General features: G+C 41.9%; 1 protein-coding gene across 1 annotated transcript in view; it reads right to left on the bottom strand.

Moving 5' to 3' along the window:
* Nucleotides 1-438: 438 nt before the first annotated feature.
* LOC307013800 (SAM and SH3 domain-containing protein 1-like) overlaps nt 439-15,935 on the bottom strand; it is a 20,157-nt gene continuing 4,660 nt past the window's right edge. The window contains exons 7-16 of the mRNA XM_079641346.1: nt 15,512-15,840; nt 13,672-13,746; nt 13,231-13,299; nt 12,995-13,135; nt 10,645-10,774; nt 9,569-10,176; nt 9,235-9,438; nt 8,416-8,566; nt 8,034-8,192; nt 439-832 (exon numbers count right to left, since the gene is read on the bottom strand). Of these exons, the coding sequence (XP_079497472.1) occupies nt 597-832; nt 8,034-8,192; nt 8,416-8,566; nt 9,235-9,438; nt 9,569-10,176; nt 10,645-10,774; nt 12,995-13,135; nt 13,231-13,299; nt 13,672-13,746; nt 15,512-15,840 (2,102 nt within the window). The 3' untranslated portion in view covers nt 439-596. The remainder of the gene's footprint in view (nt 833-8,033; nt 8,193-8,415; nt 8,567-9,234; nt 9,439-9,568; nt 10,177-10,644; nt 10,775-12,994; nt 13,136-13,230; nt 13,300-13,671; nt 13,747-15,511; nt 15,841-15,935) is intronic.

The raw sequence follows: 15,935 nt of genomic DNA, 5'->3' as shown, positions 1-15,935 counted from the left end.
GGGGTGAGGTGCTGCCCCCACTCTCATTGACTCTTCAGGAGCTCCAACAAGGCGTGTAGGACAGAGAGTGAATACACATGCTATACAGAGATGCTGGATGAGAAACCAATGTGAGTTTGGAACATTGAACAATGTGAAGTTATTCTAGCAGACCTCATCAATGGAACTATGATCAGTAGAAATGGCCAAAACATGGGACCTTTAACATGTTTTAAGACGCACCCATCAGCAGCCGTTAAAGGGACAGTTCAAGCTTAAGAAAAATAAATATAATAATATATAATAATAAAATGTACAATAATCTAGAGATGTATTGCTTTTTTCTGTTTTATACACTAAAGTGAATTTGTTTTTTTCACACATTATAACCTGATATTTTTGTTTTTCTCCACAAATATTTTTCATTTATTTTCCCAATATTTAAAAAAAACATTTGGATATTTTTGACATATTTTCCTGACATTATCCAGAACATTCTCATACTTTTTAGATATTAAAGCTGTTTTAAGAAGCAGTCCGGTGTCAGCCAGTGTCTCGATGTGAGATCTTTATTCTTATTAGTTCTTATGATCCCTGGATCTTCAACCTGCAGCGACTCAGACGTCCCGACGCTCTCCTTTATTCCTCTGCAGTTTCAGCCGCCGGGCCTCAGAGTTAGCAGAAACTGACGGTGTGGTGTGTAAGGAGTGGGGACGTAAACTCTCTGATATTTCTGGAGGAAACACGGTGTCTACACGACAGGAAGTGGCTGCCGACCTGTGAGGATCCACTTCCTGTTCCTCCGGCTGCAGGAGGCTCTCAGTGACGGAGGAGAAAGTGTGTTTGTCTCGTCCTGAAATAAACAAGTGTTTGCAGATCAGGAAACTAGACACTAGAGTTGGGAAAGTACTCAGATCCCCCACAGAAGTACAAGTAGAAATACTACTCTACAGAAGCTCTAGGTCTGTCCCAGTGTCTGGGATCCAGTCAGAGTGTGTCTCTCCTCCTGATAGGAGACATCATAACTCCAGGAGTAACACTGCAGTGAGACAGAGGCTCTTGTTTTTAGACAAAGCATCATCTTGTTCAGTCAAACATCTCACTTTGAGTCGTATCTCAGATGAAACTCATATTCTTTACATATTTATTAGGAAGTCACCAACTAACATCAGAACACAGAAAACCTTTGAGGCTTATTTAGAAACACAGCATTTCCTGGTTCTGGTGAGATATAGTTCAAAATGAGCTGATGTTCACTTGTTCTATTGGCAGATCACCAAGCTGATGTTCACTTGTTCTATTGGCAGATCACCAAGCTGATGTTCACTTGTTCTATTGGCAGATCACCAAGCTGATGTTCACTTGTTCTATTGGCAGATCACCAAGCTGATGTTCACTTGTTCTATTGGCAGATCACCAAGCTGATGTTCACTTGTTCTATTGGCAGATCACCAAGCTGATGTTCACTTGTTCTATTGGCAGATCACCAAGCTGATGTTCACTTGTTCTATTGGCAGATCACCAAGCTGATGTTCACTTGTTCTATTGGCAGATCACCAAGCTGATGTTCACTTGTTCTATTGGCAGATCACCAAGCTGATGTTCACTTGTTCTATTGGCAGATCACCAAGCTGATGTTCACTTGTTCTATTGACTGATCACCAAGCTGATGTTCACTTGTTCTATTGGCAGATCACCAAGCTGATGTTCACTTGTTCTATTGGCAGATCACCAAGCTGATGTTCACTTGTTCTATTGGCAGATGTTTGGACTGGTTTCAAGTGGAGACAGCTCATTATTGTTGAACTGGTTTTGGAGCAGCTTTGTTCCAGTGTATGGTGTTAGTAATACTTGAGTAAATGTATTTATTTATTTCCGACACAAAAAGCTCCTCTGTATATCAGATACCTCTCGTGTTACTTTATTTATCTCTCATGCCTCCACGTGAACAAGATAAGAGGTACTTAATTGATCCTAGATTATTAAATGTTTGCGTTGCAGCAGCATAAAAAAAGAAACAAATAAACAAGGCATTGCACCTACTGTAGAGCGACAACAGGAAACACACACACACACACACACACACACACACACACACACACACACACACACACACACACACACACACACACACACACACACACACACACACACACACACACACACACACACACACACACACACACACACACACACACACACACACACACACACACACACACACACACACACACACACACACACACACACACAGGTGAACAGGATTATAATGAGTGCTGCCCCTAACCATGTGACCCAAGCCAACCAATCGATAGTGATCAAACAAATATCTTATATTAAAACAAATCGCATTACTGTACACGCTTCAAGTAGAAATAAACAATACTAGAATTTAAACAGCTTTAAAAAGTATGAAATCTACAGTAGACCGTGAAGATACAAGTTCTATAAACACGATTTAAAGCAGGACATTATTTACAGTAAGAGTAGGGAGTGGAAACAAACAAACAAACAAACAAACAAACAAACAAACAAACCTTCTAACAAGGTGGAAACATTTGCTGTTTACGAGCAAAAGGATAAACGAAGCAGGATTTTAGACCCTAGAATATAAATGATTTTATAAAACGGACAAGTCAAATCAAGCAATCTGATTGGTTCTTAGCCGTGATATAATGAGCGTATATCACGTGTAGAATTGTAGTTACTTTTCACAACAAGTCAGTATCCCTCCGCGTCTGAGAGAAGCTGTATACAGTTGGGCTGAAAAGCAAACTGCATGCTGGGCGTCGGGCCGAACCCCACGCCTCTTAGCTGTGATACTATGAGCATATACCACGGCCTGTCGTGAGCTATGTCTTCATTATAATCATCTTTATTAACAGCTCTGTGTACTCTTATAACATTTTCTCACAAAGCACTTCTTTTGCAAATGTAATATTAAACTTTGAAATACTCTAAACACCCTGTGGAGACCCTAAATCTACCCGACCCCTTTTTACACTTCTGGTTAACGGCATTTCTTTGTCTTAATATACGTGTAATCTGTTCAATGACGTTGAATATAAATGCAGACGTCCTGTGTTACTGAAACACAGAGGCTTGTTTTAGGTTTATTATACGATTACATGCCGTTTAACAGAAGCACGTTGCCCATAAACTACATGTCCCACAATGCATCTCGTTTTGTGACATTCTCACTGAATAGACTTGCAATTATTTGCCCTAGACTTCTGCTTTCAGACGTAGTTAATTATGAAGTTATTACCCTATCAGTTAATAATACAATGCAGAGGCAATCATGTAATATAATACATTATTTTGTATATATTATATATTTATATTTATATAGTCTTAAAGTTACAACCGGCCCTTTTAGTGCAACCTTAATGCTGATGTTTCCCTCGATGACATTGAGTTTGTCCCCCTCCTCTGAAGAGAGCAGCAGCAGAGCTCAGCGTTGCCAAAGAAAGCAGAATAAAGAAACAGAGACAAACAGGAAGCAGCGTCAGGAGAACATCTTTATTCCTCTGTCAAACGGATCCTAAGTCTGCATTTTAAGTGCATTCACAAATATACAAAATGCCGCATTTTAAACAAGTATAATCACTATTTTCAAACTCAGTAAATATTTTTAAATCTGCAGCTTTCAGGCACATGATAAAGTATTGTTTTCATTTCACTGGACTAAAAAAAATATACAGAGAGGTAGAGGAGACTCTTTAAATATAACTCATCCAACTCAAACACAGCGGGAAGGTCTGATCACTATTTCAAATCTAATCCCTTCATTTGAGAGAAACACCGCACACATCACTGCAGAGAAGCCTCTCTCAGAACCCCAGAGACGCTGTTAGAGCTGACTCTCTAGTGAAGTTATTTTGTATCTGAAAGTCTCTGGAGATACATGATGTGAAGTGGAGCCTCTGCAGGACGAAACAACTCACTGTCAATCAAACAATTCATCCAGGGGTTCCCATCACGGGTGTGAGACAACTTTAAAGAGGAAAATAGTGATTTGATTTGGTTGCATTTCATTAATTTCATTGTTATTGTTACATTTTTATTTTGACATATATCAGTATGTAGTGTCTCTACTTTAAAGAGTCCTCTCCTGTTGATGTTCAGGTGTATATCAGTATGTAGTGTCTCTACTTTAAAGAGTCCTCTCCTGCTGATGTTCAGGTGTATATCAGTATGTAGTGTCTCTACTTTAAAGAGTCCTCTCCTGCTGATGTTCAGGTGTATATCAGTATGTAGTGTCTCTACTTTAAAGAGTCCTCTCCTGTTGATGTTCAGGTGTATATCAGTATGTAGTGTCCCTACTTTAAAGAGTCCTCTCCTGCTGATGTTCAGGTGTATATCAGTATGTAGTATCTCTACTTTAAAGAGTCCTCTCCTGTTGATGTTCAGGTGTATATCAGTATGTAGTGTCCCTACTTTAAAGAGTCCTCTCCTGTTGATGTTCAGGTGTATATCAGTATGTAGTGTCTCTACTTTAAAGAGTCCTCTCCTGTTGATGTTCAGGTGTATATCAGTATGTAGTGTCTCTACTTTAAAGAGTCCTCTCCTGTTGATGTTCAGGTGTATATCAGTATGTAGTGTCTCTACTTTAAAGAGTCCTCTCCTGCTGATGTTCAGGTGTATATCAGTATGTAGTGTCTCTACTTTAAAGAGTCCTCTCCTGTTGATGTTCAGGTGTATATCAGTATGTAGTGTCCCTACTTTAAAGAGTCCTCTCCTGCTGATGTTCAGGTGTATATCAGTATGTAGTATCTCTACTTTAAAGAGTCCTCTCCTGTTGATGTTCAGGTGTATATCAGTATGTAGTGTCCCTACTTTAAAGAGTCCTCTCCTGTTGATGTTCAGGTGTATATCAGTATGTAGTGTCCCTACTTTAAAGAGTCCTCTCCTGCTGATGTTCAGGTGTATATCAGTATGTAGTGTCCCTACTTTAAAGAGTCCTCTCCTGCTGATGTTCAGGTGTATATCAGTATGTAGTATCTCTACTTTAAAGAGTCCTCTCCTGTTGATGTTCAGGTGTATATCAGTATGTAGTGTCCCTACTTTAAAGAGTCCTCTCCTGCTGATGTTCAGGTGTATATCAGTATGTAGTGTCCCTACTTTAAAGAGTCCTCTCCTGCTGATGTTCAGGTGTATATCAGTATGTAGTATCTCTACTTTAAAGAGTCCTCTCCTGTTGATGTTCAGGTGTATATCAGTATGTAGTGTCCCTACTTTAAAGAGTCCTCTCCTGTTGATGTTCAGGTGTATATCAGTATGTAGTGTCCCTACTTTAAAGAGTCCTCTCCTGCTGATGTTCAGGTGTATATCAGTATGTAGTGTCCCTACTTTAAAGAGTCCTCTCCTGTTGATGTTCAGGTGTATATCAGTATGTAGTGTCCCTACTTTAAAGAGTCCTCTCCTGCTGATGTTCAGGTGTATATCAGTATGTAGTATCTCTACTTTAAAGAGTCCTCTCCTGTTGATGTTCAGGTGTATATCAGTATGTAGTGTCCCTACTTTAAAGAGTCCTCTCCTGCTGATGTTCAGGTGTATATCAGTATGTAGTGTCCCTACTTTAAAGAGTCCTCTCCTGCTGATGTTCAGGTGCATATCAGTATGTAGTGTCTCTACTTTAAAGAGTCCTCTCCTGCTGATGTTCAGGTGTATATCAGTATGTAGTATCTCTACTTTAAAGAGTCCTCTCCTGTTGATGTTCAGGTGTATATCAGTATGTAGTGTCCCTACTTTAAAGAGTCCTCTCCTGTTGATGTTCAGGTGTATATCAGTATGTAGTGTCCCTACTTTAAAGAGTCCTCTCCTGCTGATGTTCAGGTGTATATCAGTATGTAGTGTCCCTACTTTAAAGAGTCCTCTCCTGCTGATGTTCAGGTGTATATCAGTATGTAGTATCTCTACTTTAAAGAGTCCTCTCCTGTTGATGTTCAGGTGTATATCAGTATGTAGTGTCCCTACTTTAAAGAGTCCTCTCCTGCTGATGTTCAGGTGTATATCAGTATGTAGTGTCCCTACTTTAAAGAGTCCTCTCCTGCTGATGTTCAGGTGCATATCAGTATGTAGTGTCTCTACTTTAAAGAGTCCTCTCCTGCTGATGTTCAGGTGTATATCAGTATGTAGTGTCTCTACTTTAAAGAGTCCTCTCCTGGTGATGTTCAGGTGTATATCAGTATGTAGTGTCTCTACTTTAAAGAGTCCTCTCCTGCTGATGTTCAGGTGTATATCAGTATGTAGTGTGTCTACTTTAAAGAGTCCTCTCCTGCTGATGTTCAGGTGTATATCAGTATGTAGTGTCTCTACTTTAAAGAGTCCTCTCCTGTTGATGTTCAGGTGTATATCAGTATGTAGTGTCTCTACTTTAAAGAGTCCTCTCCTGCTGATGTTCAGGTGTGTATCAGTATGTAGTGTCTCTATTTTAAAGAGTCCTCTCCTGCTGATGTTCAGGTGTATATCAGTATGTAGTGTCTCTACTTTAAAGAGTCCTCTCTTGCTGATGTTCAGGTGTATATCAGTATGTAGTGTCTCTACTTTAAAGAGTCCTCTCCTGCTGATATTCAGGTGTATATCAGTATGTAGTGTCTCTACTTTAAAGAGTCCTCTCCTGCTGATGTTCAGGTGTATATCAGTATTTAGTGTCTCTACTTTAAACAGTCCTCTCCTGCTGATGTTCAGGTGTATATCAGTATGTAGTGTCTCTACTTTAAAGAGTCCTCTCCTGCTGATGTTCAGGTGTATATCAGTATGTAGTGTCTCTACTTTAAAGAGTCCTCTCCTGCTGATATTCAGGTGTATATCAGTATGTAGTGTCTCTACTTTAAACAGTCCTCTCCTGCTGATGTTCAGGTGTATATCAGTATGTAGTGTCTCTACTTTAAACAGTCCTCTCCTGCTGATGTTCAGGTGTATATCAGTATGTAGTGTCTCTACTTTAAAGAGTCCTCTCCTGCTGATGTTCAGGTGTATATCAGTATGTAGTGTCTCTACTTTAAAGAGTCCTCTCCTGCTGATGTTCAGGTGTATATCAGTATGTATTGTCTCTACTTTAAAGAGTCCTCTCCTGCTGATGTTCAGGTGTATATCAGTATGTAGTGTCTCTACTTTAAAGAGTCCTCTCCTGCTGATGTTCAGGTGTATATCAGTATGTAGTGTCTCTACTTTAAAGAGTCCTCTCCTGCTGATGTTCAGGTGTATATCAGTATGTAGTGTCTCCACTTTAAAGAGTCCTCTCCTGCTGATGTTCAGGTGTATATCAGTATCTAGTGTCTCTACTTTAAAGAGTCCTCTCCTGCTGATGTTCAGGTGTATATCAGTATGCAGTGTCTCTACTTTAAAGAGTCCTCTCCTGCTGATGTTCAGGTGTATATCAGTATGTAGTGTCTCTACTTTAAAGAGTCCTCTCCTGCTGATGTTCAGGTGTATATCAGTATGTAGTGTCTCTACTTTAAAGAGTCCTCTCCTGCAGATGTTCAGGTGTATATCACTATGTAGTGTCTCTACTTTAAAGAGTCCTCTCCTGCTGATTTTCAGGTGTATATCAGTGTGTAATATCTCTACTTTAAAGAGTCCTCTCCTGCTGATGTTCAGGTGTATATCAGTGTGTAATATCTCTACTTTAAAGAGTCCTCTCCTGCTGATGTTCAGGTGTATATCAGTATGTAGTGTCTCTACTTTAAAGAGTCCTCTCCTGCTGATGTTCAGGTGTATATCAGTGTGTAATATCTCTACTTTAAAGAGTCCTCTCCTGCTGATGTTCAGGTGTATATCAGTATGTAGTGTCTCTACTTTAAAGAGTCCTCTCCTGCTGATGTTCAGGTCTATATCAGTGTGTAATGTCTCTACTTTAAAGAGTCCTCTTAGAGACAAGAACAGATTCAAAGATGGAGGAACTTGAAGAAGAAGAAGCAGATAGTGTGACGACAGCCGAGTTTCCAGAGGAGCAGAAACTGAAATATTGGAGCGTGAGGAAGAAGAGCTGGAGACCATCGATGAAGAGGAAGAAGAGGAAGATCAGGGGGGGCTCGAGATCTCGTTACCGTTCTCCAGAATGTCCTTCACATTCTCCAGGTTCTCCATAACGTGCTGCAGGTTCTCGTTGCTCTCGTAGCACCCTGAGTCTCGAGGAGAATCTCCAGGTATCCCTCGAAGCTGAACCAGTTTCTCCTGAACGACCTGCCGCTCTGGATCGCTGCTTCCTGTGATACAAAACCCAACCAGCAGGGGGAGAGCGTCACATTGAGGGAACATCACATGTTGATTTAAAGAGTCGGATAAAGCTGGCCGGCTCTGTTGTGTTAACGAGGTCTGTGAACAGAATGCATAAATAAATATCATTTAATATAAAAAATATATATATATATAATCTCTTCTCAAAAGGAGGCGACCCAACGTGGGCTTCCTGTGTTCGGGGCGTGTTACCCTCGTCCTCCTGCAGCAGCTCCACGGCGGTCAGCAGGACAGCTCGATGCTGAGCGTCTCTGATGTTCAGCTCGTCCAGGTCCTCCTCCTCCAGCAGCTGGAAGGTGTCCAGGTCCTCGTATCCGTTAAACAGGAAGGTGGGGAGGTGCTCCTGGAGAGAGGAGGGCACTACTTTAAAGGGCCCAGCTTTTCTGGTTATTACCCCTCCTCCCTAACCCTCACCCAGTAGGAGTGACACTCTAACACAGAGGAGACCTGTCTCTGCTGCCCCAGAACGCCTCCATGGACATTTCTCTTTTTCTATTGTTTACTTTCTGGGTACAGTGACCCATTGGTCCAAATGGACCAATCCGTGGAGCCGCTACGTTACGTCCGCGGAGCCGTTAAGTCTTCCGTTAAGTCTTCCTCTCTCTCTCTCTCTCTCTCTCTCTCTCTCTCTCTCTCTCTCTCTCTCTCTCTCTCTCTCTCTCTCTCTCTCTCTCTCTCTCTCTCTCTCTCTCTCTCTCTCTCTCTCTCTCTCTCTCTCTCTCTCTCTCTCTCTCTCTCTCTCTCTCTCTCTCTCTCTCTCTCTCTCTCTCTCACACACACACACACACACACACAGAGACACACACACACACACACACACACAGAGACACACACACACACACACACACACACACACACACACACACACACACACACACACACACACACACACACACACACACACACACACACACACACACACACACACACACACACACACACACACACACACACACACACACACACACACACACACACACACACACAGACGACTTTATGATAAGCTCTCACTGTGAGGTTGATGCGCTGCAGCAGCTCCTCCACAGACGTGGGTTTGGGCTGCCGAGGCCTCCTCCTCCGTCGGGGTTTCTTCGGCTTCACCTCCTCGTTCAGAACGTCTACGTAGATAAACTTAAAGGTGCCGACCCTCCCGTTCAGCATTCCCATCCATGTTCCCATCGGAGGCTTATTGATCACCTCGATCACATCCCCGCTCTGAGGAAGAGGGACAGAGGTTAAAAAAACAAAACATGGATAAAAGAATAAAAGTAGAACTTTAGAGAAATTAATGCTTTTTTGATTAAATAACGTTTTTTCTGTATTTTCCTGTTTCGTGGTGTTTCACCTTGAGTTTGAGAGAGTCAGAGTCGTATGGACTCGGTGTGAAGTCGGTGTGAACGACTGCTCTCCCACAGAAAGGTCCTCTGTAGGGCAGCTCCTCCTCCTCAGGCCTCTCTCTCTCTCCGGAGCTCACTCTCTCTCCGGAGCTCTCTCTCTCTCCGGAGCTCACTCTCTCTCCGGAGCTCTCTCTCTCTCCGGAGCTCACTCTCTCTCCGTAGCTCACTCTCTCTCCGGAGCTCACTCTCTCTCCGGAGCTCACTCTCTCTCCGTAGCTCACTCTCTCTCCGGAGCTCACTCTCTCTCCGTAGCTCACTCTCTCTCCGGAGCTCACTCTCTCTCCGGAGCTCACTCTCTCTCCGGAGCTCACCCTCTCTCCAGATCTCACTCTCTCTCCGGAGCTCACTCTCTCTCCGGAGCTCACTCTCTCTCCGGAGCTCTCTCTCTCTCCGGAGCTCTCTCTCTCTCCGGAGCTGACTCTCTCTCTCGAGCTCACTCTCTCTCTGGAGCTCACTCTCTCTCTGGAGCTCACTCTCTCTCCGGAGCTGCCCGACGCCGTGGTGCCCGATGAGTCCGTGGTGCCTGATGATTCCGTGGTGCCCACCGTCTGCCCGCCTGACCACAGAAGATGGACACTTATTAAACACAACAATACAATTTTTTTTTTTATTATTTCAACTTTTTCAGAAATCTGACTATTTTTCAGAATGTTTTGACATTTTTTTCAGAATTTTGACTTTTTAAGGCTTAGCTTTTCTTGAAATGTTAAGAATTTGACTTTCAAGAATGTTTGACTTTTTTCAGGACTTAAATCTGTTTCAGAATTTGTACTTTTCTTTCTGGATTTTTACTTTTTAAGACTTCATTTGTGGTGCACGACGAGACCCTCGGTGCCCACCGTCTGCCCGCCTGACCTCAGAACAGGGACACTTACTAAACACAACACAAACACGTTCTTTTCTCTCTTTTGACTTTTTACCAGAAATTTGACTTTTTCCTCAGAGTTTCGACTTTCCAGAATGTTCCCCTCCCAGCTGCTCTGGGGTCAGTTTATAATAAACACAGAAAGGATAAACAACGTACTGATGGAGCTCTGTCCGCTCAGAGAGCTCCTCAGACTCTCCACAGACCCCCCCGTCTTCAGGGACGCTTCCTCCAGAGAGTCCGTCTGCAGAGAGGAGGAGTCGGGGGGGCTCAGCCTTTCCGGGCTCGACTGCAACACAGGAGAGGAACACATTATGACCCATAATCAGACGTGGTTTGTTACTGTACTTCAGTACATGTTTCTGGTATCAGTACTTTACTCCACTATTTATTTTTCTGACCACTTTTTACTTTTACTTCTTACATTTTGAACTCAAATACCTTTACTTTCTACTTCTTACATGTTGAACTCAAATACCTGTACTTTCTACTTCTTACATGTTGAACTCAAATACCTGTACTTTCTACTTCTTACATGTTGAACTCAAATACCTGTACTTTCTACTTCTTACATGTTGAACTCAAATACCTGTACTTTCTACTTCTAACATGTTGAACTCAAATACCTGTACTTTCTACTTCTTACATGTTGAACTCAAATACCTGTACTTTCTACTTCTTACATGTTGAACTCAAATACCTGTACTTTCTACTTCTTACATGTTGAACCCAAATACCTGTACTCTCTACTTCTAACATGTTGAACTCAAATACCTGTACTTTCTACTTCTTACATGTTGAACTCAAATACCTGTACTTTCTACTTCTTACATGTTGAACTCAAATACCTGTACTTTCTACTTCTTACATGTTGAACCCAAATACCTGTACTCTCTACTTCTTACATGTTGAACTCAAATACCTGAACTTTCTACTTCTTACATGTTGAACTCAAATACCTGTACTTTCTACTTCTTACATGTTGAACTCAAATACCTGTACTTTCTACTTCTCACATGTTGAACACAAATACCTGTACTTTCTACTTCTTACATGTTGAACACAAATACCTGTACTTTCTACTTCTTACATGTTGAACACAAATACCTGTACTTTCTACTTCTTACATGTTGAACTCAAATACCTGTACTTTCTACTTCTAACATGTTGAACTCAAATACCTGTACTTTCTACTTCTTACATGTTGAACTCAAATACCTGTACTTTCTACTTCTCACATGTTGAACACAAATACCTGTACTTTCTACTTCTTACATGTTGAACTCAAATACCTGTACTTTCTACTTCTTACATGTTGAACTCAAATACCTGTACTTTCTACTTCTTACATGTTGAACTCAAATACCTGTACTTTCTACTTCTCACATGTTGAACACAAATACCTGTACTTTCTACTTCTTACATGTTGAACTCAAATACCTGTACTTTCTACTTCTTACATGTTGAACACAAATACCTGTACTTTCTACTTCTTACATGTTGAACTCAAATACCTGTACTTTCTACTTCTTACATGTTGAACTCAAATACCTGTACTTTCTACTTCTTACATGTTGAACACAAATACCTGTACTTTCTACTTCTTACATGTTGAACTCAAATACCTGTACTTTCTACTTCTCTCATTTTCCAGACAGGCTGGTTCCTTTAGTCTGAATGTGTGTTTGGTGGCGTGATCATTATTATTTAGAGTCATTGCGTGCCTATTGATTTGAACACGATCCGTGTATCCATCATTTCCTGGTCTTCTCTAAAGAAGAGGGACCAATGGAAACGTTGTCATGTTGCCGTTGGTCACCATGGAAACATTCATTAGCTAACAATGACATTATTGTTCTATTAATATAAAGGGAGGTCAGGTACTCTTTAAAACAGCTGCTAGTTATGGGTACTTTTTACTGAAGTACATTTCAAAGCCTCTTTACTTTGACTTGAGTAAAGAAGTTTAGTCAGTACTTCTACTTTCACCAGAGTATTTTTAAACACGAGTATCTGCACTTCTACATGAGTAAAGGATGTGTGTACTCCTACTTGAGTAAAGGATGTGTGTACTTCTACTTGAGTAAAGGATGTGTGTACTTCTACTTGAGTAAAGGATGTGTGTACTTCTACTTGAGTAAAGGATGTGTGTACTTCTACTTGAGTAAAGGATGTGTGTACTTCTACTTGAGTAAAGGATGTGTGTACTCCTACTTGAGTAAAGGATGTGTGTACTTCTACTTGAGTAAAGGATGTGTGTACTTCTACTTGAGTAAAGGATGTGTGTACTTCTACTTGAGTAAAGGATGTGTGTACTTCTACTTGAGTAAAGGATGTGTGTACTCCTACTTGAGTAAAGGATGTGTGTACTTCTACCTGAGTAAAGGATGTGTGTACTTCTACCTGAGTAAAGGATGTGTGTACTTCTACTTGAGTAAAGGATGTGTGTACTCCTGCCATCTCTGCTCATAATTCCTCCTCACCACAAAGTAGTCCCCTCTCCCCTCACCTGTTCAGACAGAGAGCCGTGGTATCTCTTGGAGATGTGTTTCCTCATCGTTTCTCTCACTGACTTCACCTTTTTACCCAGAGAAATACGAGACGTGGGGGGAGACTTCACGAGACCTCGCACTCCATCTCCGTCTTGATTCTGGTTCACAGACACACGGAGGGAAGCAGGAATGAATAAACTGTTCATGGAGATTCAGTGGATGAAACTGAATGAAGAAAGGGGGAGGAGCTTACAGTGTTTTCAGAGACGACCCCCTGCAGGGAGCGGCTGCTCAGATCAAAACCTCCGAAACTACAAGCTCTCTGTGGAGACACAAGAAACAGATAACCATCAGCAGGAACATAGTGACATCACCAGGGAACATGCACGCTCCTATTGGCTAGCTCTTCTGCACATTTTACGTGATAAGGGGCTAGGGGGCGGGACATCTCTAAGCGGGCGACCAATCACAACAGAGCCGACCAGCATACTTTTTTTTGTGACAACTTCTCCACTTTAGTTGGTCTTTTAATCAGTATCTCACACACACACACACACACACACACACACACACACACACACACACACACACACACACACACACACACACACACACACACACACACACACACACACACACACACACACACACACACACACACACACACACACACACACACACACACTGAACTCACCCCTGTGAGGCTGAGGCCCCTCTGTCTGATCTCCCCCTCCGTCACAGAGCGAGCGATCCTTTGCTCCTCCTCCTCCTGAGGACACGGGGAGAGTTTCACAAACAGAACTCAATATATTTATTACTCAACTCAACAAACTTATGTCGAGTTTATTGTGACTCCATCTTGCTTTTTTGTATTTTCCGGACCCTCTCTAGTGACGTTGCACGATGTTTTGCACCTTACATTTCAAGCTAAATATCATTTCCGGCAAAAATGTCTCTTTTCCTCGAGATCTGCTATTGTCTTATATTAAAGTGAATATCTTCGGACATTCGAACACATCACCGGGGACTAGAGATTGCGCTAGACTTTTTCCGCTGCCCGTCATTTTGACGGACAGGATCGCAAAATTTCCTTCAAAATCCATTATAACCCATCGGCCTGTACTAGAGATGTTAAGATTCACCGATTCGCATCAGTGCACCGGCGTAAACGTTCAAGATGCGAGTGCACCGGTTGAAAGAGTGCACATCGGCTACAGTTTGGGTTGAACTCGCGATGCATCGATTGCGTAGCGTCTTTGCATCGGTAAAAAAACGATTCATTCATATAAAATCCCCTTATCTTGTCAACGCTCAGCAGAGACGATCTTTGATATTTGCTTCGCCACTACGGAGAACGAGAGTCTCAGTTATCAACACACACGGAAGTTGAGGAGAAAGAGAAACACAGCTCACAGTTCAGATAGAAACCACTGCTTTCTGCTCACTGGTGAGTTAGCCTCTGAGTGTTAAGCACATCAGGCTGGCAGCTGTATGGGCATTGCTCTATTGTAGCTGTTATTTGCACATTGTTAATCATGAGCAATGCATCCTTACATTGTTTAACTGTGAGGTGTTATAACATTGTACTCTGGAGAGCTTTTAAAGGTAAAAAAATAAACGGCATGATGGGATGTGCAGTACCAAATATGTAAAGCACTTTTTTGTTAATGTATGATTTGCTGCATATAAGGAATAAAACAAAAATCCTCTGTCGTACCATATTGAAGTATCATTATTTTTTGCATCGTATCGCCCCGAATCGCATAATGTTGAATCAAATCGTATCGAACTGTATCGCAACAGGGGTGAATCGTATCGTATCGCATCGCCTGGTGTTTCAAAGGTATCATTAATGTATCGTATCGTGGCAACGTATCGAGATGCGCGTCGCATCGGCCTCAGTGATGGAGATGCACATCCCTAGCCTGTACACAACTCTGCCGGGGGGGGGGGGGGGGGTTAGGGTTAGGTTAGGTTCGGAAACAATATCTTTTATTTTTGGCATGCATAATACCGGAGCCCCGCTGCGGGGAAACTTTGGCGCTGTTCGGAGTTTGTTCTAATCCGTCAAAAATAACGGGCGGCTTTCTGATTTTTCCTTAATTGTTAAAATGCCATAGACGGACACAGTTAACGCGACCTCTGCCTGGGACACTGGGACGCATGTTTTTCAGTTTGTTCTAAGAATTTCGAGTTCTTTCTCAGAATTTTGACTATTTTCAGAAATTTGACCTTATTCCGAATTAGGTTTTTTTTTACAGATTTTTCTTTCTCCGAGATTTGACTTTTTTTTCAGAATTGTGACTTTTTTCTCACAATTTTGAAAATGTTTTCAGGATTTTAACTATTTTCAGAATGTTAACCTTATTTCAAATTTTGACTTTTTTTCAGAACATTTTTTTTTACGTTTTTTTCCCAAAAAAAAACTTTTTTCTCACAATTTTGATTTTTTTTTTTTTTTTTCAGAATGTTGACCTTTTTTCTCCAGAATTTTGATTTTTTTTCTCACAATTTTGACTTTTCAGAATGTTTACCCTATTCAGAATGTTGAGTTTGTTCTCCTCCTGATGCACATGGTTTCCCCCCTCCTGATGCACGGGGTTTCCCCCCTCCTGTTGCACGGGGTTTCCCGCCTCCTGATGCACGGGGTTTCCCGCCTCCTGATGCACGGGGTTTCCCGCCTCCTGATGCATGGGGATTCCTTCCTCATGATGCAGCAGCTGATCCTGCAGGGTCGAACACAGCGAGTGCAGGGGGGAGGAGCCTCCTTTGGGGGGGAGGAGTCTCCTACATGGGGAAGGGACCTCTTTACGGGGGGAGGAGCCTCCTGCAGGGGGGGGACCCTCCATCATCAGGAGACTCTCTGAGGAAGAGGAGAAACAGGATGAAGGTGGTGTAAAGAAATTAGCTTTAATTTAGCTCCACATGAAAATATTATATCAATCCAATTCTGATTTT

The sequence above is a fragment of the Notothenia rossii genome (assembly GCF_949606895.1).
Source record: "Notothenia rossii genome assembly, chromosome: 7".
Classification (NCBI taxonomy): Eukaryota; Metazoa; Chordata; class Actinopteri; order Perciformes; family Nototheniidae; genus Notothenia; species Notothenia rossii.
Note: the sequence above shows the minus strand (reverse complement) of the source record. Positions and strands in the feature narration are given on the sequence as shown.